The 22,915-nt window shown below is 40.2% G+C and overlaps 2 protein-coding genes across 2 annotated transcripts; both read left to right on the top strand.

The window, feature by feature from the left end:
* The first annotated feature begins 7,188 nt into the window (after positions 1–7,188).
* On the top strand, positions 7,189–8,309 carry LOC148295018 (uncharacterized). Its single transcript, XM_088252354.1, has 2 exons — positions 7,189–7,427; positions 7,538–8,309. Exons 1-2 carry the CDS (start codon positions 7,189–7,191, stop codon positions 8,307–8,309), a joined length of 1,011 nt encoding a protein of 336 aa, XP_088108480.1.
* Positions 8,310–18,413: 10,104 nt separating this feature from the next.
* Positions 18,414–20,993, top strand: LOC110762236 ((-)-alpha-pinene synthase-like). The gene is made up of 7 exons (XM_088251325.1): positions 18,414–18,642; positions 18,751–19,030; positions 19,128–19,503; positions 19,590–19,811; positions 19,885–20,023; positions 20,117–20,365; positions 20,474–20,993. The coding sequence occupies exons 1-7, from the start codon at positions 18,514–18,516 to the stop codon at positions 20,768–20,770; spliced, it is 1,692 nt and encodes a 563-aa protein (XP_088107451.1). The 5' UTR covers positions 18,414–18,513; the 3' UTR covers positions 20,771–20,993.
* The last annotated feature ends 1,922 nt before the right edge of the window (positions 20,994–22,915 follow it).

Genomic DNA, 22,915 nt, shown 5'->3' with positions numbered 1-22,915 from the left:
TAGTTGTTTTTCTTGTTTGTTCTTGTATTTACTTGCTTTATTCCCTTTAATTCTTGTTATAACGTTGTTGATGCCTGAATTCTTTAACATTGAGGACAATGTTTGTTTCTAAGTTTGGGAAGGGATAGCAAGTCTTTTTCGTTTCACTTAAATTCTTACTTTCATTTGTTCTGTTTTCTTTTCAGTTTTGAGTCTTTTTGTTTTCAAGTCACTTTCCGGACATATATGATGAGATTGTGATGAATGTTTACATGACTTGATTGAAAATTTTGTAAAAAATTTAAAAAAAAATTTTAAAAAAAAATTTGTTATTCACTAAATGGCATCGTTCTAGCATGATATGTTTGAAACCCTCTACGCACTTGCCATTTGTTTCATAATTCTCTAGTTGAGGGACTTGCATGATCCAAAGAATTGTATCAAGCATGAATTAGACTTGTATAACCATATAATGTGAGCTTTGAGCCTTGTGCTTCAATTCATGAGTGTTATACACATATTCTTACTTTTCTTGTCATCTGAGTTGTTGTTTGATCTCATTATTCATTGATTTGGTTGAGCACTTAAAAGTCACTCATTCTTGTGCAATTTGATTACATGACATTTGAGAAATGATATTAAGGCCCTCTTTGGACCGTTTGTGCCTTTCAAGCTAACCCTATGCATGCTTAAGCATGATTTTCCATTGTTAACCACCTTGAGCCTATATGTATGTCTTTTCTTTCAAGTAACCAATTATTACTTCTAGCCTTAGCCTGAAAAACAAGAATTTACCTTTCTAAGGAACTCGTGAGCTTTAATTTAGATGTGTTTTTCATGCTAAGTTTGGGAAGGGTTATTACATTCTTAAAAAAAAAAAAAAAAAAAAACACTCAAAGGGTGAAAGAAAAGAGAAAAGTTGTGGTTAAGTGGCAATGGTTTCAAATTCAATTCCATGTTTCTTGGTTGTTCGAATGGAAGGAAGGGCTGTGAATCATAATTAGTGGAGGTATAAGGCTTTGTGGTCTATTTGATCACCAAAAAATGAGTGAAAATCTCAAGCGTGATGTTTCAAAGTCTTTTAGTCAACGATTATATGCTCTTACATTGTGAGTTCCTTGGACTTTGTTGTATCCATATCCTTCATTTCTTATTCACCTTGCACCCTTAGCCCCATTACAACCTATAATAAAGACCTAAATTGATCCTAAATGTCATGTGGTTGATTTGCACACATTTTTCAGCTTTTAAGTGTTTAGCATCCTTCTTGAGATCATATTCATGCATGTTTTTCATCTTGCTAATTTTGAGTTAAGTCCCTTATGGTTTAACTCTATTCTCATATTTACTATTGAGTGATGCATGTAACCCTCTTCCGAGTGATTCATTTGTGAGAGGACAACTTTGGTGAGATTTGAAGTTACATTTGTGCTTGGTATGATTTTTGAAGTTGTGTGAAAACTGAAATTGGAGAATGAGTTTCATTTGGCCATCACACTACTACACTTGAGCATGTTGTGTTCTGAACTTTGCCGCCTTGTGACTAATGTCTAAACTGAGTTTTTCTTGTGAAAACTTTTGAGTCGTTTGCATGAGTCACTCTCTCTTTGGAAAGTGTTCGGAAAGTTTGTTTCGAGTATTGTTTTAGTTTCTATTTTGCTCGAGGACTAGCAAAAGATAAGTTTGGGAAGTTTATTCGGTTCATTTTTACACATGATTTTTCATGTTATTCACCCACTATTTTGAGTTAGTTCTTGACATTTTATAGCTTTTTACTTCCTTTTTGTGTTTTCTTAGATTTTACCTTGGTTGGAATGAAAATGAGCCAAAAGTGCATTATTGGTTATAAACTTTGTTTTTGTTCATTTTCGTAGGTCAACTTCTTGGCCTGGGATCAACATGCTCTGGTGCTCGGATGAGGTCATGATCTTCATGAGACTTGTTCCAATGGATGTTAACTACAACATATCCAAATTTAAGCTCCATTGGACAAGTATTGCCTATCCAACCAATCCAGCATGTTACCACAGCTCTGGAAATCCGGAATTGGCCAGCTTTTACCTCCATTGTGTCATCTTGATTATTCTTGTTACCATAACACTTGGTAACAAGAATTTACCTTAGTAGATGAGATATTTTCTTAAGCATTTGGCATCTTTGTGAGGACAAGGCTTCATCATTTGCAAGGGGACAAGAAGACAATGGGTGAAGACTTTGCATTAGAATACTAAAAGTAAAAGCTGGAAAGGAGGAGAGAGGGAAGCAAAGGGAGTGCAATCTGAAGTGGGAGAGGTCTTGAACGTGGGAAATGAAGTCATTCCATCATTCTACACATTGAGAGCAGATTTTGGAGAGCTTGGAGCTAGGAGAAAGCCAAGGTGCAGCCAAGCAAAGTGGAGAAGAAAGCTTCCACCATTGATGACCTTGAAGCTTTCATCATTTTCTCAAAATCTGTAAACTCTTTCTAATTTTATTTTGAGTTTGTATTTGGAATAAGTATGAGCAACTAAACTCCATAGCTAGGGCTTAGGTTGAAGCCCTAAACATGATTACCTTATTGTTTTGATGCTTGAGTGTATGAATTTCTAGATATTGTTGATGAATTCCAATTCACCAAATTAATCTATCCTTGATGTGTGTTTTTCCTTGGTTGGCCATCTTTGAAAGCATGCTTCTTGAGATTGTTGGGATTATGTGTATCTTCATGTTATCCTAAGCAATAAATGGATGAAGTAAGAATCATCCATGTGAATTGGTTTCTTGAATACCTAATGTAAACACCATGCTATTAGGATTCTTGTGATGTTCATATTCTCATTGAACTTAATGGGTTCTCCTTGTAATTGAATCGAAGTACGAACCATACCTAGGTTCGGTTATGGGGAGGGCACAAGTATTGTAGCACGAACCATGCACTTTACGTATATTAGAGAGAATCAATGCGTCTTGAGCCACGACCCATGGTCTTGATTGCGAACATCTTCATCAACACGTTTAGAGTTCATCACTTGAGTATTCATGAACTTGGGTAGAATTGTTTAGGGTGGATTCCGAAACCCTAGTGTTTGTTACATCTTGATTTCACTCTTTGATAATTCATCTCTGCCATTCTCATTTAATTTCAAAGTCCATTTACTTTCATGCAATAGGAATAGGTCACTTCAAACAAATCAAACCCCCCCCCCCCCCCCAATGTGTGTGTGAGTTGCGTATTTGACACGTTACGTGTCTTTGTTACTAAATTTTATCTGTTTCCGTAATTGTTTTGGACTTTTGGTCCACGATGTGTTCTTCCATTTTCTGTGCTGAATCGAACCGTATAAAGAACGTGAATGTTGGACGTACGGTTGGAAAGTTATAGGCAAAACACTGGACAGAGGTCGAAACTGAAAAAAACAGAGAAAACGACTCTGCCCAAGAACGACCGGTCGCTAGTGTCTCACGACCGGTCGCTTAGCACACAATTCTGAAGTTTCGACTCTGACCAAAAACGACCGGTCGCTTTTACCTCACGACCGGTCGCCAGACCCAAAAACGACCGGTCGCTCTTACCTAACGACCGTTCGCTGGTTACTGTTCACAGCACATTTCTTTTTTTGTTTTGTTTTGTTTGTTTCTTTTACATTTCTTTACTTTCTTTTTAGTTTCAAATTTGCATTTGTGCATTGTGGTGTGTTAATTAAGTGTTCTCTTTGTACTCGAATTAGAACTTATAGGAAACCGACAAGTTCTTCGTGGGATCGACCCCGTACTTACACAATCTATACTTCGATAGATTCGTGCACTTGCGGGTATTTTTAATTGGTTGTTTGCACATTAATTTGTGTCCTTTTAGGAATGCAACACTCAGCCGAAGCCAAGAGGATTGGAAGTATGTTCCTCAGCCGCCGTATCCATCAAGCTTACTCTAGCAACCATATCCCAAAGGCTATGAGGCACCAAGCTTCGTCCTTTTCGACGGAAGAAAAGGAAGCCTGAAGGAGCATGTCAACCACTTCATTGACGCTTTGGGACCACATGTTGGTGATTATAATCTTCGCCTTCGGGAGTTTTCAAAAAGTCTTATCAATCGTGCTTATAGGTGGTACACGACATTAGCACCAGTTTCCATCCGCTCTTGGGAAGATTTGGCAAGCAGGTTATGTAAGAAATACTTCTAGCATGAGGAAAAAGTCACTACGACTCAACTCAACAACACTCGCCAAAAACATGGGGAAGACCCCGTGGACTTTCGTGCGCAGGTGCCGGGACCTGGCCTTAGATTACTATGATGAGAAGGATGAAGAAGCGCTTGTCGAAATTTGCATCAGCAACATCGTGGCAGATTACAGAGTTTATCTGGAGAATATTGGCATCAACCAATTTTCTCGGCTGCTGGAAGCAGTAAGAAAGACAAGCATGTCTGTCAAACCAACCGGGCAGAGAACTTGGCGAAGTGAGAAGAAGGAGGCGCACCAAACGTTAGCCATAGATGACAAGCCATCCAGTGACTACAACTCACGCAAACAAAAAGATAGGGAGACGTACCCGCCATTGCCATGCAAAGACGAAGAGTTCCACGCCATTCTTGACATGATGTTTGTTGATGGCGCAATCAAACCCCTCAGGCCCTACAAAGTCCCTACAAGAGAGGAAAAGAATGATACTAGGTACTAATGTTATCATCAATTTGTGGGGCATCCAACCACTGCTTGTCAGACTCTAAGGAGGATCCTACATGCTAAGATACATGAATGAGTCTTTAAGCTTCCTTATAGGAAGCAAGCCATTGATGAAGACCGCTTGCCAAAACGAAGGGGAAAAGAGATAGCCGTTGTCATCACATGCTTCGATGACTTGCTTGACGACGATGATGAATTGCTCCACCCATGGAAGAATGACCCAAAGCCACCGGAGGCTATTTGGGAACCTTGTGGGAACATGGAGAAGGCCTATTGGTGCAAATATTCGAAACCTTCAAGTTATAACACCCCATGGCCACTTGCTAATGGATGGGATGATGGTTCAGGCAACGAAGTGTTCACGTTAGACATGCCGGAAGAATGCTACTTAGGAGCTTCGTTTGGACAACGGGAAACAGATGCTGTAACATTTCATAATCTTACAAAGGTTGAAACAAGTGGGATGGAGCTTTACCTAGGTCTGAAGCAGGGGCCCACAGCTTTGCAAGTCTTCTAGAGAAATCCAAAGTTCAAGTCACTCTTTGACCTACTTGGCTTTGGACCACAAGCAAGGGAAGCAGCTGCTGTAGCTCTCATGAACATCTCTGCAGAGTTTAATCCTCATTGCTTCACTGCCCAACCATAAAGGTCATTCTTGGGGAACGACAATGCTATTGTCTTCACGGATGAAGACATGGAGGTCCCATATCCGGATCACAGGAGGTCACTTTACTTGGAGGGACAGATCAACGATGTGTTTATAAGAAGAGCTTTGGTAGACACGGGCTCTTCTGTCAACATATTACCTCTGTCTGTGCTTACGGCAGCTGGTATTCCGCTATCTAAAATAGTGCACTCTCAAACAAGCATCAGCGGTTTCGGGAATAAGAGTGAGGTTACAGTCGGCCACATGCGAATAAACTTGAAGGTGGGACCAATTCGGTCACTTACTAAGTTTTATGTGGTAGACGTGGATGTAGCTTACCATGCTTTACTCGAGAGATCATGGCTCAACAAGCACAAGCTTGTAGTCTCTACATACCATCAATGCGTGAAGGGAAGGATCGAGCTAAGACCACTTCGCATACCAGGGAATCAAGCGCCTTTCAACCAAAACGAAGCAAACTATTCGGAGGCGGAATTCTGCACCGAATGCACAGGTGTTGGAAGCAACCCATCCAAGACTTCTGGGACTTATCTACCTTCCTGGACTGAATTTCGTGATCTTAGTAATGAGGAGCTCATAACAATTGTTGATCGAGAAAGGATGGTAATGTTACCTGACGGACGCACGGTGTACCATTTATGAAAGGTTTGGGGGCTCAACTGTGTTCTACGGGAAAGCCCCGAGTACGGAGGAGGAGTGATGCAAGCAAATAACCATGAGGGTCTAGATGATAAAACATCCATGCCTTGTGCTTTCCAAGAGCCTATGACGGTACCAAGGCATATGCAAGATGGTTCAATAGTGGTAGCTAAGCAGCTGGAAACGATCAACCCAAGTGAGGATCCCTCAGTCCGAAGGCCCATCTCCATCAGCGTTCACTTAACAAGCGAAGAGAAAGAAGCTTTGGCTTTCTTGTTAAAAGAATTCAGAGATGTGTTCGCTTGGAGCTACGAGGAAATGCTCGGTTTGGATCCAAACTTAGTAAGTCACACTTTGAATATTGAGCTCGGTACAAAACCTGTTGTGCAGCAAAGAAGGAATTTCCATCCTGAGGTTGAAATTCAAATCAAGGTGGAAATCCAAAAACTTTTAGCTGCTAGATTCATCAAACCAATCAAGCACCCGACTTGGCTAGCAAATATTGTCCCAGTGAAAAAGAAGACAGGTGTGATTAGAATATGCATGGACTATTAAGACCTCAACAAAGGTTGCCCAAAGGATGAATTCCCACTGCCAAACATGGATATTTTGATCGACTCGACTTCGGGGCAAGGCTTGTTGTCGTTCATGGACGGATTTAGTAGCTACAATCAAATAAAAATGTCTCTCAAGGATGCTAAGAAGACAGCCTTTCGAATACCATACGGAAATTTCTACTACACGGTCATGCCATTCGGTCTTAAAAATGTCGGAGCTATCTACCAAAGGGCCATAACGGCTGTGTTCCACGACATGATGGGAAATGAGGTAGAGGACTATGTGGATGATCTTGTGGTGAAGTCAAAAACCAGAGAAGGCCATTGAGAAGTTCTAAGGAAGGTGCTGGAAAGGTGTCGACTGTATGGGTTGAAGATGAACCCCAAAAAGTGCGCATTCGGAGTTTCATCAGGGAAATTCTTGGGGTTCCAAGTGCACCAACGTGGCATCGATGTGGATCCTGAAAAGATCAGAGCCATAAACTGTCTTGCACCGCCTAGAAGTCCAAAGGAATTGAAAAGCTTCATGGGAAGATTATCTTACATTCGGCGCTTCATCTCATGCCTTGCTGCCACAATGAGTATTTTTACTCCTTTACTCAAGAAGGGCAAGCCGTATGTATGGAGCAAGGAATGCCAAGAGGCCTATCAGTGAGTGCAAAAATTTGATCACCAAGCTGCCCACATGAGGGCACCTATTCCGGGACTTCCCCTCAAGCTTTATTTGGCTGCAAGGAATGCCGCAGTAGGAGCTTTGCTTGCTCAAGATGACCATGACGGGAAGGAAAGCCCAATTTATTATGTGAGTAGACAGTTAAGAGGAGCTGAAACGAGATACCCGAAGACTGAGCTCTTATGCCTTGCTCTTGTCTATGCCGCACAACAACTACAACATTACTTCCTTGCTCACAAGCTGCAGCTCAAGTAAAGTCCGACCTCGTAAGATACTTGCTCATGGGACCGGTGTTGTCAGGACATCTTGCGCGTTGGCTGCTGCAGCTATCTGAATTTGATATCACATGCACAACTCCTAGAGCTATCAAGGGGCAAGCCGTGATTGACATGCTGGCTCTATTTCCTGAAGTAGAAGAGTCTACTCTCTCCAAGGAAGTTCTGGGAGAGCTACTGGAAATGGTGGCTGTCGATACAGAAGAGGAACCATGGACCCTCTACTTTGATGGTTCTTCTACATCGAATGGTGGAGGAGCATGTGTAGTACTCATTAACCCTGAGGGGCAAGGCACGACCTTCTCATTCAAGCTGAATTTCCCATGCACGAATAATATGGCGGAGTACGAAGCTTTCGTTATGGGAATGTCTACAGCAAAGGAGATGGGCGTAGAAAAGATTAAAATCATTGGTGATTCAAACTTGGTACTAAGTCAATTGCAAGGGAGCTTTGCTGTGAAAGAGGCAACGTTGGCACCATATTGTACAGCTACTGAAAGGCTTGTCAATTCTTTCAAACAAGTCGTGCTGGAACATATTTCGGGGGTCACTAATAGATATGCTAATGCTTTGGCTACATCGGGGTCGAAGCTCTCATTTGTTGAAGAACAACCCAACATTACTGTGATAAAGAAGGATATGCTAATAGTCGAGGTAGGCAATGGCCCAAGAGGAGCCGCTGGAAGAAAGCGACTGGAGAAAATCTGTGAAGGAAAAGTTAGGCGAGGGAAGCAGCATCAAAGACTTGAAGGACTATGCAACCATCTTTGGGGAGCTTTACAGACGTCTTCCGGGAGGTACCTTGACCCGTTGCATAGGAATGACAGAAGCATGAAGGAGGCTCCAAGAGGTACATGAGGCCACTTGCAATTTGGTAATAAGCTTGTATCGGCGCCTGCAACGCAAGGGTTATTATTGGCCAGAAATGAAGAAAGAAGCAGCCGAAATTCAAGCCAATTGCCTCAGATGTTCAACGATACCCTCCACCAAAGAATCTTTCACCATCTCATTCACAGAGGATTGGAGGGCACCATACTTAGCATTTTTCATCAATGGGACTCTGCCAACCAACTCCAAACATGCTCGTAAGCTCAAAAAGACAGTAAAAAGATACTTCATGGACGGATCAACTCTCTATCGTAAAGGATTCAATGGTGAGCCATTAAAATGCTTGGGAGAACCAGAAGTGCAACAAGTCATGCAAGAAATTCATGCTGGAGAATGTGGTGAGCACTAAGGAATTAAGAGGCTTCACCGGAAGCTGCTGAGTGTTGGGTATTATTGGCCTACCATGAAGAACGACGCATACAATTTTGTGAAGAAGTGCCACACATGCCAAATTCATGCCAATCTAAGCCACAAACCTCCCACGCTGCTGCAGGACATGTGCATGCCTTGGCCTTTTCATACTTGGGGGCTTGACTTGATCGGGACTATCCATCCACTTTCTGACGGCTATATATGGATCCTCACAACCATTGAGTATTCCACAAAGTGGGTTGAAGCGATTCCTCTTCGGAAGGCCACGGGGTCTACTATCTCGAATTTCATTCGTGAATACATCGTCACCGACAATGGCACACCTTTTGTTAACAAGCACGTAAGCTCGATGCTTAATGATTATGGCATCAAGCATCGTCGCTCCACACCGTATTACCTGCAGGGAAATGGCCAAGCGGAGGCCACAAATAAGACCTTACTGAGAATTCTGAGCAAAATGGTATATGAGTACAATGGGGGTTGGAGTGTCCATCTCCCGAATGCCTTATGGGCTATACATTTATATTATTTTATAAAAAAAAATTTCTCTTCATTACATTTTTTTTTATTGCAATTTCATTTTATTACAAAAAAAAAAAAACCCAAATTTATTTTTTTTACAAAATAAAAAAAACATAAAATTAAAATTAAAATAAATATTTTTTATTTTATTCGATGAAACTCTTTTCGTCGCGCCAATTCAAGTTTTTACAAAATACAAAAACGTAAAACTAAATTGAAAAAATATATATTTTATTTTTACGCAACGAAGTCTTCGTCTCACGAAAAAGAAAAAGCGACTATGACAATTTCATCGCGCAAATGTTTGCGACACGAACAGTTCTCTCGTCCCTACATTTTTGCGCAACGAATATAAACCGTTGCGTTGTGTACTCGGAACGAAAGTGCTGTTTTCGCGCAAAGGTTTGAGAGACGAACAATTGTGTCGTCCCTAAACTTTTTGTGCAATGAAGGTTAACCGTCGCTTAGTTTTGAGCGACCAATTAAAAAACTTGGTCGCGCAAAGTCTTTCTTCACGATCTTTGCGCGACAAATTCAGCGCGACGAAGTTTCTGTTGCGCTGAAATTTGTGCGACTCAAATGTACTTTCCGTGACCAAATGTTCTTTGCGCAAAAATTGTAAAATGTAGTAGCGACTATTTCATTGGTCTGCCAAAGCAAAGACAAGAAGGGGTATCATTTCGATAATAATTTCTTTTTTTTTTCATCGTGTCTTGAAGAAAGTAAGAGGGGGAGATACTTGGTGTCTTGAGTAGATTTGGCCAGGCCTGTGCGGTTCTACCGCAAAAATAAAAAACCGGCGGTTTCCGACCACTTTTTCCGGGCGGTAAACCGCATTGACTGAAAAGTCAACACCGGTCCAGTTTTTATAACCGAGCCGAAGAGGACCGGGGACGGCAACGGTTCCCAAGTTCCCTAAACCGCCGGTTACCGACGGCAACGGTTCCCAATTCTTGTTAGTGTAGTTTTGCCAATTCAATACGTGTCAAAGTGAAAACCATGTGAAGTAGTAAGGCTAGCCAACTCACCAAGAAGATAAGAATAGGATTAGAGGAATTGGAAGTCACGCAAAGGCATTCTTCCTTATCTGCAACTACATTAATAACTATTACTTGAACAATAAGTTTATATCAACCGCCAATACACCCTCCAATAGGAAAAGACTCACTACCGACTTGTTCCTTGTATATATATAGGAAGTTAAGTTGCACAAACAAATGAAAACACACAAAAGCCTTGTGTACTAATTGAGGTTGCACACTGCATGCATCGCATGCAAAGTAAGAGTTCTTGGGAGAGAGAGAAAGAGACAGAAGATAAAGGAAGAAAGAAAGCTAGTGGTGATATAGTTCTTGGAGGAATTAAGAGGTCGGAGCTTGTGTTTTCTTAACTTGGAACTAGCTTTGGAAACGAGGTAGGGATTTCTTGGGGAGCCTTTACGGAGATTGATTTAATTAAATTTCGTGAGCAATATATCAAGATGATATTATTATTTGATTATTATTGATATTGGGTGTTGAAGTGTTGTTAATTATCTATATTATCTTATTAATATTGACATGATCATATGTTATCGGTGATGGCTGGAATTCTTGGGTTGATAAAAAAAGTATGGAAAAGAGGGTAATGGATATAGTCTTTTGTGTAGTTGAGTCTAACTCTTGGCAGGTACCAGGTCTCAGGGATCCCACAGTGCACATGGTTTTTATTGGGTGATTCGGGACTGGCGAAAGGGAGTTAGACAAGATGACTAACAAAAGGGGAATTATGGGCATTCGGGACCAAGTGGTATAAGAATGGTATGGGACGTGCAGGTCTGCTTGTCCAGTTATATGAATTAACGGGATTAGTTGAAGTGCATTCATTCATTTATTATTATTAATGTTATATGATATTTGACTATGTGATTATTTGTCACCTAATTTAATTATATCAATTTCATGTAAAAAAGTTTATGTCTCTACTGAGCGGTGGTTGCTCATCCCTCACATTGTTTAATTTTTCAGAGGAACTAAAGGGCAAGTCAAGGACTAAACCAGCTGAGACTGAATTAGATTGAGCTTTATTTATTTATTGTAAAGTTGTAAAGATTTTGAAGCTATTTTTATAAGAAAAGTTTATTTTATGTTTCGAATTCTTTTTATTTTATTTTACTCACGCACCGAGCGCGGGGTTTCCGCCTACCCCCGGGTCCGAGGCGTGACACGAACTCTCTCTTTTTTGCCAAACCGTTCGAACTCTCTCTCATTTTCAGCTCATTTTCGCCAAACCCTTCGAACTCTCTCTTCTCCTCCGATTCTATTCTCTCCTCTCTTCCGATCCGGCAACATCTTCGCCTCTGTGTTGACGAGGTCTTCACCTCCTCTTATTCTCTTCTCTCCTCTCCTCCGATCCGATCTGGTAAGAAAAATTTACCTCTCTGTCTCTCTGTATCTCTTTTTCTCTTCTCTTTTCTCTCTCTTTTTCTCGCCTCTCTCTTTCTCCCTTTTCTCTTCTCTGTTTATGTATATGTAATTGCTAATTTGTTACTTTGTAAAGGATGAAATTAATTAGGGTTTTATTTGGGGTTTGTTTAGGATGAATTGGGGATTTTCGAATAGGGGTTTCTGTTAATTGGGGGTTTTGATAATTAGGGTTTATGTTAGAGTTTTTACGGGGTTCTGTAATCTGTATTATGGTTTTTTGTACTTACTGTTTCTGTTAATTGTGGACAGAGAGTCGGAGTCGTGCTGCTGCTTTTTGTGTTGCTGTGAGCTGCTACTGCTTTTGTGCCAAAGCTTAAATTGAGGTACAAATAAAAATCAAAATTGAAGCATAATTTGAAATTGAATTGAATGCATCTGTTTTTGTTTTGATTTGAAGCAGCTGGTGTGTTTTTTTTTCTTTTTTTTTTTTCCTGTTTTTGTAGCTGCTGGTTGGTTAGGTTTTGTATAAATCTATTGGTGTGTTTTTATGTTTTGGTAGCTGCTGGTTGGTTAGGTTGTTATTGTGTTTTGTGTGTGTAGTCTGCTGGTTGGTTAGGTTGTGTGTGATTGTTTTTCGTTATGGTGTCTTTTGTTTTTAGGATACGATGGAGTCTAGCCAATCCAACACTAATGCCTCAGGAAGTGCACCTTCCATTCAACCCCAAACAGAACCCCAATCCCAAACAGAAACAGAAACCGAAACCCAATCACGAGTAGAATCAGGTAGTGTAGGAGGGAAGAGGAAAGCCCCAAAATATGTGGTGTGGCAACATTGCAAGAAAGTCCACAAGAAAGATGATAATGGGATTGATAGGGTACTTGCAGTTTGCAGCTATTGCAAATTAGAGATGCTGAGTGATTCTAGGAAAAATGGGACAACCGGTATAAGAAATCACCTCGAGAAGAGATGCAAGCTCTCTCCTCTTTTTGAGAGTGGAGATAGAACTCAATCGATCTTGACAAATGTCACTATGGGCAGTCAAGCTCAATTGGTTCCCCACACCTTTAATCAGCAAAGGTGTGAAGCTAAATGTGTGAGGTATGTCATAAGGGATGAGATCCCTTTTAGGCATGTTGAGGGTGGCGGGTTTAAGGACTTTGTGTATGAGTTAAACCCTAAGTTCAAGATCCCTAATAGACAAAAGATAGCCGCTGGAGTATGGGATTTGTTCTTAGTTGAGAAGGCCAAGATAATGAGTGTGATAGGTAATCACAGGGTAAGTATCACAACCGATACTTGGACTTCGATCCAAAACATTAACTACATGGTAGTCACAGCCCATTTCATGGACAGTGAGTGGAATTTCCATAAAAGGATCATCAATTTCACAAAGATCACCAGTCACAAGGTATTGACATAGGCAAGACTTTATGTGCATGCTTGAATGCTTGGGGGATTGAAAAATTGTTTTGCATTACGGTTGACAATGCTTCGGCAAATGATGGGGTGGTTGTGTGTGTGGGAAATAGGATGAAGGATTTCAATAACCTTTTGCTTGATGGGAAGTATTTGCACTTGAGGTGTGCATGTCATATCCTTAACTTGATTGTTAAGGATGGGTTGAAGGAGCTTCTTAGCTCAATTGAGGGGATAAGGAATTGTGTAAAATATATTCACTCATCCCCGTTAAGGTTGGATTCTTTTAGGGACCATGCCTTGGAGATCAGGATGGATGGGATGGCAAATGTGCCAATGGATGGGTGACAAGGTGGAATTCAACTTATAAAATGCTTGATTGTGCTTTCAAGTACAAGATGGTGTTCAATAGGATGGCGGCGGAAAATGTAGCTTTTCAAGCTTACTTTGAGGATATAGAGAAGGATGGGATGAAAAGAGTGGGTCCTCCGAGTAATGAAGATTGGGAGAAGTCAATCTCATTTGTTCACTTTCTTAAGAAATTCTATGACACAACCTTGAAACTAAGTGCAACCAAAACGGTTACAGCCAATATAATTTTCCATGAATTGGTTAGTTTACAAATTGAGATTGAACTCAAAATGAATGATCCTAGAGATCCGGTCTTGCAAAGGGTGGCTTCATCAATGAAGAAGAAGTTTGACAAGTATTGGGGGAGTTTTGAAAGTGTGAACAAGATGATTTTTGTAGCATTAGTGCTAGACCCAAGATTTAAACTTCAAATGCTTAAGATAAGCTTCCAAAATCTCAAGGCCGAAGAAAATAAGATAGATGAGGTTGTGCGTGAAGTGAGAACATGCTTGTTCAATTTGTATAATGAGTATAGAGGGGTGGATGGCTTAGTGAGCCAACCAATGAATGAAGGCGAAGATGAGAATGTTGGAAATGATCTTGAAGGCTATGATGATGTTCAAACCAAAATATTTCATCAACTTGTGCAACAAAGGAAGGAAGAACAACTAGTGGAAATATCCAATGAAGTGGATAAATACTTGACTGACCCTTTTGAAAGCCCTTTTACCAAAGGTTTCAAACTCTTGAATTGGTGGAAAGGCAATGAGGGTAGATATCCAATTCTTTTAAAGATTGCCAAGGATATCTTTGCAATCCCAAGCTCAACCGTTGCTAGTGAGAATGCCTTTAGCCTAGGCAAGAGGATTGTTGATCCTTTTAGAAGTTCATTGACACCTAAAATGGTAGAGGCATTAGTGTGTACTAGTGATTGGCTTAGAGCGGATGAATTTTGCTTCTACAAGGAACCAACGGATGAAGAGCTTGCATTCTATAAAGAACTTGAAGCACTTGAAGCAAGTAAGACATAATCTATTACTTTGTTTTAAATAAATTATGTTTCTATCTTCTTCTTTTTTAACATAATTTACTTGTTTTTTAACTAGATGTGGCCGGTACTCAAACTTCTACAACTATAACATCAGTACCTCCTCGATTTGCTTCCACATCATCATTTTCATTACCCACTGTTTGAGTTGTGAGATACACCATGGTTTGTTCAACAAACTTTGTTGTAACAATTTAAGTTTTCATTGCACATTTCATATTCGGGTTGTAATTAATTTTAAATATTCTCATTGCACTTCATTAATCATTTCATATTTGGGTTGTAATATAATTTTAAATAAAGTTTTCATATTTGGGTTGTAACATTTTAATAAGTTTTTATTGCACTTCAATTTGTATTTGAGTTGTAACTTCTTATTCAGTTTTACTTATGCATCATAATTTGATCTGATGATATTTGATGATATGATTATATGATATGAGGCATAATAATCAAAAGTTTTGAATGACAAAAGCTAGGTGGCCTAAAACTAGTATAAACAAAAGCTTGAAACAAATGGCCTGAAAAGGCTTCTACAAATTGGGCAAAATCTTCAAAACAGGGCCTGAAACTGAAAACAAATTGGGCTTCGTGGTAAGCCAACAATGCAGTTCAACCGCAGTGCGGTAAACCGCAACCTGCGGAACCGGTCGTGGTAGTCATAAGGGCCATTCCGATAGGTGTCGGATGGTAACCGGTTGCCATATATCGGTGCGGTAATCGAACCGAAAACAGCACTAGATTTGGCAGCAGGGCACATGGGCTTTATTCTCCATTTGGTCGGCTAGGAGTGGCTGGACCATGAATACGATTTTTGGTGGAGATGAACTTCCAGGCGGGTTTGGCTATGAGACATGGTATAAATGGCCATGCAAGTTGGTGGGTGACCATGCAGAGTGGTCGACGCTCATCCACGGTGGTTGGGTCTATCATGCAAGGTGGCGGGCGACCATGCAAGGTGGTCGGCGCTCATCCACGGTGGTCGGGTCGATCACGCAAGATGGCGGGTGACCATGCAAGGTGGTTAGCGCTCATCCACAATGGTCGAGTCGGCCATGCAAGGTGGCGGGTGACCATGCAAGGTGGTCGACCCTCATACATGGTGTTCGGGTTGGCCATGCAAGGTGGCAGGTGACCATGTAAGGTGGTTGGCGCTCATCCACGGTGGTCGGGTCTGTCATGCAAGGTGGCGGGCGACCATGCAAGGTGGTTGGCCCTCATCCACGGTGGTCGGGTCGGTCATGCAAGGTGGCGGGTGACCATGCAAGGTGGTTGGCCCTCATCCACGGTGGTCGGGTCGGTCATGCAAGGTGGCGGGTGACCATGCAAGGTGGTCGGCGCTCATCCACGGTTGTCAGGTCGGCCATACAAGGTGGCGGGTGACCATGCAAGGTGGTCGGAGCTTATCCACGGTGGTCGGGTCGGTCATGCAAGGTGGCGGGTGACCATGCAACCCAGAGGCAGACCTACTAAGGCGCAAGGAGGTGCAGCTGCACCTCCCCTCGCCGGAAAAACCATTGTAGGTGCTTGAAATTGCCCCTTTGCTCAACTGGTGTATAGATTACCTTATTCTCATCTTCAACATTTAAGTAAATGTCTTTGTCATTTTACTTTTATTTATTTTTATATTACTCCATTTACTTAAGTTTACAATGTAAATAAGGAAGTACCCCCCAATTTGGATTCAAATAAAAATACTAGAAAATCAAATTCCCACCAAATCAAAATATGAAAATTCGGTTTTAGTGCAAAATACGATTTAGGCTAAAAATGATGGCTCATTAAGTCAATATATACTTCATACTAAAATCCCATAAAATCAAGTTTTCTTATTTGATGTGTAAGGAACAAAAGCCGCCAAAAATTATCTTGAGAAAATGATTATTCTGAAAAACCATTTTTCATAGTTAGTCAATATTGCACCTCCGCTAAAAAATTTCTGGATCCGCCAGTGATGCAAGGTGGTCGGCACTCATCCACGGTGTTCGGGTTGGCCATGCAAGGTGGTGGGTGACCATGCAAGGTGGTCGGCGCTCATCCACGATGGTCGGGTCTGCCATGCAAGGTGGAGGGCGACCATGTAAGGTGGTCTACGCTCATCCATGGTGTTCGGGTCGACCATGCAAGGTGGCCATAATTTATTTCATGTATCGACACATAATAACAATATAATATCATAAGATATTATGCTATGACAGCCCATCACATATATTAAGTTGAGATATCATAACTAGATATTTATGTTTAGATATTAATGTTTAGATAATGGCTAGCTACTCCTTGTTTGGTAGGATGTCACATATGACAAGCATAAATATCTAGATATTTATGTTTAGATATTATGCTATGACACCATGTTGACCTCATCTACCTCCTTAAGTAAGTCCCACCAATTAAGGGATAACACTTGCTTGTCATATGTGACATCCCACCAAACAAGGAGTAGCTAGCCATGCCCCCTCCTATGCCTTCTCAATGCCCACGACCCTAAATTAAGGGGGGCCATGCAAAGGACCCAGCCATCAATCAATCTTGTATGCTCCAACTTGGACTATTAAAGAGAGCCCACCACCTCCAAGCAAAGGATCAGCTGCTACTTCCTCACTTCTCCAAGAGCTGTTCAAAGCTCTCCCAAGCTTTCTATTTCTCTTCTACTAGAGCTCTCAAGCCTCTCTCCCCATATCTCGCTAATGTACAATGTAATCTCCATATTCAAATACAAATACAAAGCTATAAGTTATAGTGGATGTAGCCCCATTATGGGTGAACCACTCAAACACTTGTGTTATGTGTGTGATTATGTCTTAATCCGTTAGGTACAAATTCACTCGTTAACATTATCATTAATATAATATGTATTAAGAAAAGTGTGGAACTGCTTGTGGGCTCACTGACTATTGAGTTGTTGAAATGTCCGTTGTTTGGTTTCCCAGCAAAGGATTTTCTAATAAACTCTCAATTTGGCTTTTATTTATTTATTTAAAGGATATAATTAAAAAAGGACGTGATAAACGTATAATTACCATAATAACAATAATGTGAGAATTGGTTATGATGCGTAAATAAACATGTGTAAATTATTAAAATAGTTATGCATATAATTGTTATAAATATAAATATCAAATGATATACATGTGAAATTCTACTTCTTTGTCCAGACAAAAGAAAAGAAAAGTACTTCTTTAAAAAACAACTTGTAGAGACATTATAAATATCAAATGGTGTAGCATATAATCATGAAGTTGTTTGCATCATGGTGGGGATAAGGTGTTGGAGAGGAATGAAAGTGGTAGGGGTTCGAAATCCCTTGCGTGAAAATTATCGATTTGACGGGATATTTTTCTTTCCTTTCCAAAATGGTTTGAGCAAGGATATGAAATTATGATGGTGGTGTTGTCTGAAAATGAAATGTATGTAGTGCATATATACCGGTAGCTCCAAGTGATGATGTTCGTAGTTTGATCATTGTTCATATGCCGCCACTGGTCCAAACAGAAAACACACTAAAGCCCAACCTGAGACTGCAAACAAAAGATAAAACGCCCGTTCAGAAAAAGACATTAAATACTCCCAAAATTAAAAAACCTAGGCCTTATTCCAATAGTATAGAACCCAAACATTTCTGGCTTGAAAACAGTAAAAAGCTATGAGTGAAATACATTCAGACTAGGACTCAATTCTAATCAACTTCAAAACCACCAAACGAGGCCTATATATTACATATGATACATGTGTTATATTACAGTGGTGACATTTGTGAAAAATTAAATTCATGTTTCCCAATGTCCGTGGAGGGTGGAGGGTCACTTGTCGCTCAAAACATGGATGCGTATGCTGCAAAGGGACTAACGATAAACATGTGCTGCAAATCTGGCCAATTGTCGGTGGAGGGTCACTTGAGATTACAAAAAATATCCCACAAAAAGAAGTTACTCATTCTGCATTTGTGCTGTAAGCCAATAGTTCCATCCCTTCCCTATATATACTTGAGTATACGAACAATATTTTCCATACTTGCAGAGCAAAAAAGATCTGACATTTTTTACACTAGTACAAATCATGGCTCTAGAAGTTGGTTCAACAGCTCAATCACAAAATTCTAAGGCTGATCAAATTGTTCGACGGACAGCAAATTACCACCCGAGCATTTGGGGGGATCAGTTTATGAAGGATGATTCAGAAGACATTGTAATTTATATATCATACAAATTGTTTCAATAACTAAATTCATGTTTCTCTGTTTTGTTTCAAAAGAAATTTGACATGTATTTTGCTCATTCAATTTTGTGGATGCAGATAACTTATGCCCATAAGCAACAAGAAGTTGAAGAACTGAAACTAGCAGTGAGGAGAGAAGTGTTCACAACCAGTGCAGATGATTTTTCAAATCAGATGAAGCTCATTGATGCAATCCAGCGCCTCGGCGTGGCGTACCACTTTGAAAAGGAAATAGAAGAAGCACTGAAACATATATATGCTGCAAATCATTTCAATGATGATGATGGTGATGGTGACCTATACAATGTTTCCCTTGGTTTTCGGCTACTAAGACAACATGGACATAATGTTTCATGCGGTAAGTTATTAGAGAAATTAATGTAACGAGATTGAATTTGGCCAAAATTATTTCTTAATATTTATGTGTTATGTGTCCATTTGCTGCAATCGAGCAGGAATATTCAACAAGTTCAAAGAAAGTAAAATTGGAGGCTTCAAGGAAAGCTTAGTTGCTGATGTGCCGGGAATGCTAAGCTTTTATGAAGCAACGCATCTGAGGGTGCATGGCGAAGATATATTAGAAGAGGCTCTTGTTTTCACGACAACACATCTGGAGTCGGCAACAACCCATGTAAACTATCAACTGGCAGAACAAATAGCTCAAGCCCTAGAGAGACCGCTCCGAAAGAGTCCCGAGAGGTTATGCGCCCCTCGGTTCATGTCCATCTACCAATATGAAGCTTCACATAATGAAGCTCTGTTAAAACTTGCCAAGTCAGATTTCAATCTTGTTCAGTCTTTGCACAAACAGGAGCTCAGTGAGATTATTAGGCAGGTTATCTTTTAATTATGCGAGATTAATTACGAGCACCGAATGTAATTAAGTTAGTAACTCACTAATTAATGCCGTCAATTAGGTGGTGGAAAGAACTAGACTTTGGAAGGAAGCTGCCTTTTGCAAGAAACAGAATTGTGGAGTTATACTGCTGGATTTTGGGGGTCTATTTTGAGCCCCAATACCTTGTTGGAAGAAAATTTCTCACAAAAATTATTGCCCTGACGTCTGTAATGGATGATATCTATGACGCATTCGGTACATTTGAAGAGCTTGAGATCTTTACCGAAGCAATTCATCAAAGGTTTGAAATTATTTATTAAGAAAAATTGTTTTGTTTATATGCTTCAGATGAATATGGTGTATACAATTTACAGATGGCATGCCAATTGCATGGATGGACTGCCAGACTACATGCAAATATTCTTCCATGCGGTTTTGAATGTTTTTAATGAAATTGAGGAGGAGATGGTGAAGGAAGGAAGAGCATACCGAACTCACTATGCGAAAGAAGCTGTATGTCATTGTTAATTAATTAAAGAAACACACAGCTTATTAATTTTCACTATTTTAATTAATTTACATAATATTTATGTCCCACATATGCAGTGGAAAACTACTGCCAAGGCTTACTTTGATGAGGCCAAATGGTTCCACGAAGGATGCATCCCAAGCATGGAGGAGTATATGCGTGTTGCTGCAACTTCTGCTGGTATCTTCGCTGTTTCAACTACATCTTTAGTTGGCATGGGAGATATTGTAACCAAGGAGTCCTTTGAGTGGTTGTTCAATGACCCTAAAATTCTTAGAGCTTCAAATATCATTGTTAGGCTCATGGATGACATCGTTTCGAGCAGGGTACACAGCAACTACGTACTAAATTGTGTTACATAACTTAGGTCTCTCAATTCATAACTATTTCATCACTTAGATTCTTTTTTGGGATTCTGGATTTCATTTTTGCAGTTTGAAAAAGAGAGAGGCCATGTTGCTTGTGCTATTGATTGTTACATGAAGCAATATGGGGTCTCAGATGAGCAAGAGATAATTGATGTCTTCAACAAACAAATTGTGGATTTGTGGAAAGATATCAACGAGGAGTTCCTTAGACCAACTTCTATGCCGATGCCTATCCTTGAACGTATTGTTAATTTAACAAGAGTGGTGGATCTCCTCTACAAAAAAAATGATGGCTACACACATGCTGGAAAAGTGATGAACGATTGCATCGCTTCGTATTTGATTGATTCGGCACCAGAATGAGCCTATGAGTTGGATTATGAGAAAGAACTAGCTGTGTGCTTTATATATTCTCTGTTTGAAAAATATGACCTAATGGCTTTGAGTTAGCCGTAGTGTCAGTTTAGTATTGTTGTACTTCAAAAAAAAAAAGGTTTATCTTGAGAATAATCAACTTTGAAATAAAGCAGTTGAGTGTAGTGAAATTGTTGTGAGTATAAACAACACTGTCAAAGTGTTTGGTAAACTTTTATGTAGAATTATTGCGGTTGTGTATAATAAGTGTTATTAACTTATCTGAGTGGCAAAGAGAATTTGAAAGAACCAATTAATATCATTAACATCAACAAAGCATAGCCTAGAAGCATGCCTCCAAATCCCCAATTTCCGATGACCTTAGGTCTGGCTCAGAAGAATTTTTGTCATAGTGACTTTTAGTGAAGCATGTGACAGGGTAAATTATGGTCTGGCTTTATAATAATAGAGATTATATATACAAGTTATGCAGATATGCAGAAATTAACTCATCCTTGCATCGCATTGCATGTCTCCTACATTTGCAACCTTAGGCATGTACGCTATATCATGTATGACATCAACTATTTTTTCATGAGTCATGTGTTGGCGAGATCCTAATTCTATTAGGATTTTATTTCTTTCTTTTTTGTATAAATCGTGTGTAATTATGAGTTTATTTGTTTCCTTGTATAACCCTACTAGGGTTTACACACCTTATTTTTAAAATTTTAAAGACAAATTTACCAATTTATAAAATGACTTTAAATGACCATTCTCAAAACTTGACATGTGTCCATTGCTATAACCATACTTAAATATTTACTTTTAAATCATTTAAAGAATTTTAAACCAAAAAATAAAGTACAATAATATAAAAAAATTAGCAGTTGTTTATAATACAAAAACTCTCTCTCTCCCTCACCTCCCAACCCAACTTACCCGGCTCCCAATCACCATGTCTGCTCATCCTTCTCCCTTCCTCCCATCACCTCCAAACCCAACCCCATCATCGCTCATCTCTATCTCTCTCTCCAACACAGCACAACTCCACCCCAATGTTATTGTTGTATGACCAACAAAAGAAGTGACAGGACTCAACTCAAATTCCACTTTGGAATCTATGCCGAACCCTGTGCATGTCCAACACCTAGCAAGAGGGCCCACGGCGGAGCAATTCTGGAATGTGACAATTTGGTATCAGAGCCACTCTGCCGTGTGGTGCTAGTGTGCCAACAAGGGCGTCGGGCCCCTAAGGGGGGTGGATTGTAACATCCCACATCGACCAACGGAGATGGGGTGATGTGCCTTATATGTACATGCCCACCTCCATCTAACACGAGGCCTTTTGGGAAATCACTGGCTTCGGATTCATGGGAACTCCGAAGTTAAACGAGTTGGGGCTAGAGCAATTCCAGGATGGGTGACCCACTGGGAAGTTGCTCGTGAGTTCCCAGAAACAAAACCGTGAGGGCAGAGAGGGGGCCCAAAGCGGACAATATCGTGCAATGGTGGAGCGATTCTGGGATATGACAAGAAAGTTTTGGAAAATAGAATATCAACATACTAACCCCACTGTCAAAACATTTAGAAATTCAATTGTATCAATGTTCTATATTCATACAAAAATTAAGGCATGCATATTTATATACATATAACTGATCATGCATTTTAAACAAATCATCAAAACCAGTTGAAAGCATTGGAAAGGAATAACTCCTATCCACCTAGGTGTACCCATCATATATCCGTCAATTCCATGATTTTATATTTATTTCCCACATTATACCGTCAATTCCAAGTGTCACATCCTTGTAGGCCTCGGTAACACAAAGTCAACCTGAGCCGCAATCCTCGCAAGACTCAAGGGACACTTGGTTGACCTGAGCCACATTCCTTGCTTCTCAAGGTCCGGATATCCCTAAGACTCATGGGGCAACTGTCAAACGCGTGCTGACTCAACCGAAGGCAACTAGGATGTCCATGGACATCATTATATCCGAAGGCAACAAGTTATTCGAAGGCAACATTTGGGTACCTATGGTGGTTTACAAACCTTTCCTGGAAAAATTATCATACTATTTCTCATCAAATCCTTAAATCCTATTATTAATTTCCTTTTCTACTTTCCAAGCCATTCAGAGTTAAACATAA

The sequence above is a fragment of the Prunus avium genome, chromosome 4 (genome assembly GCF_965620075.1).
Source record: "Prunus avium chromosome 4, drPruAviu1.hap1.1, whole genome shotgun sequence".
NCBI classification, from domain to species: Eukaryota; Viridiplantae; Streptophyta; class Magnoliopsida; order Rosales; family Rosaceae; genus Prunus; species Prunus avium.
Note: the sequence above shows the minus strand (reverse complement) of the source record. Positions and strands in the feature narration are given on the sequence as shown.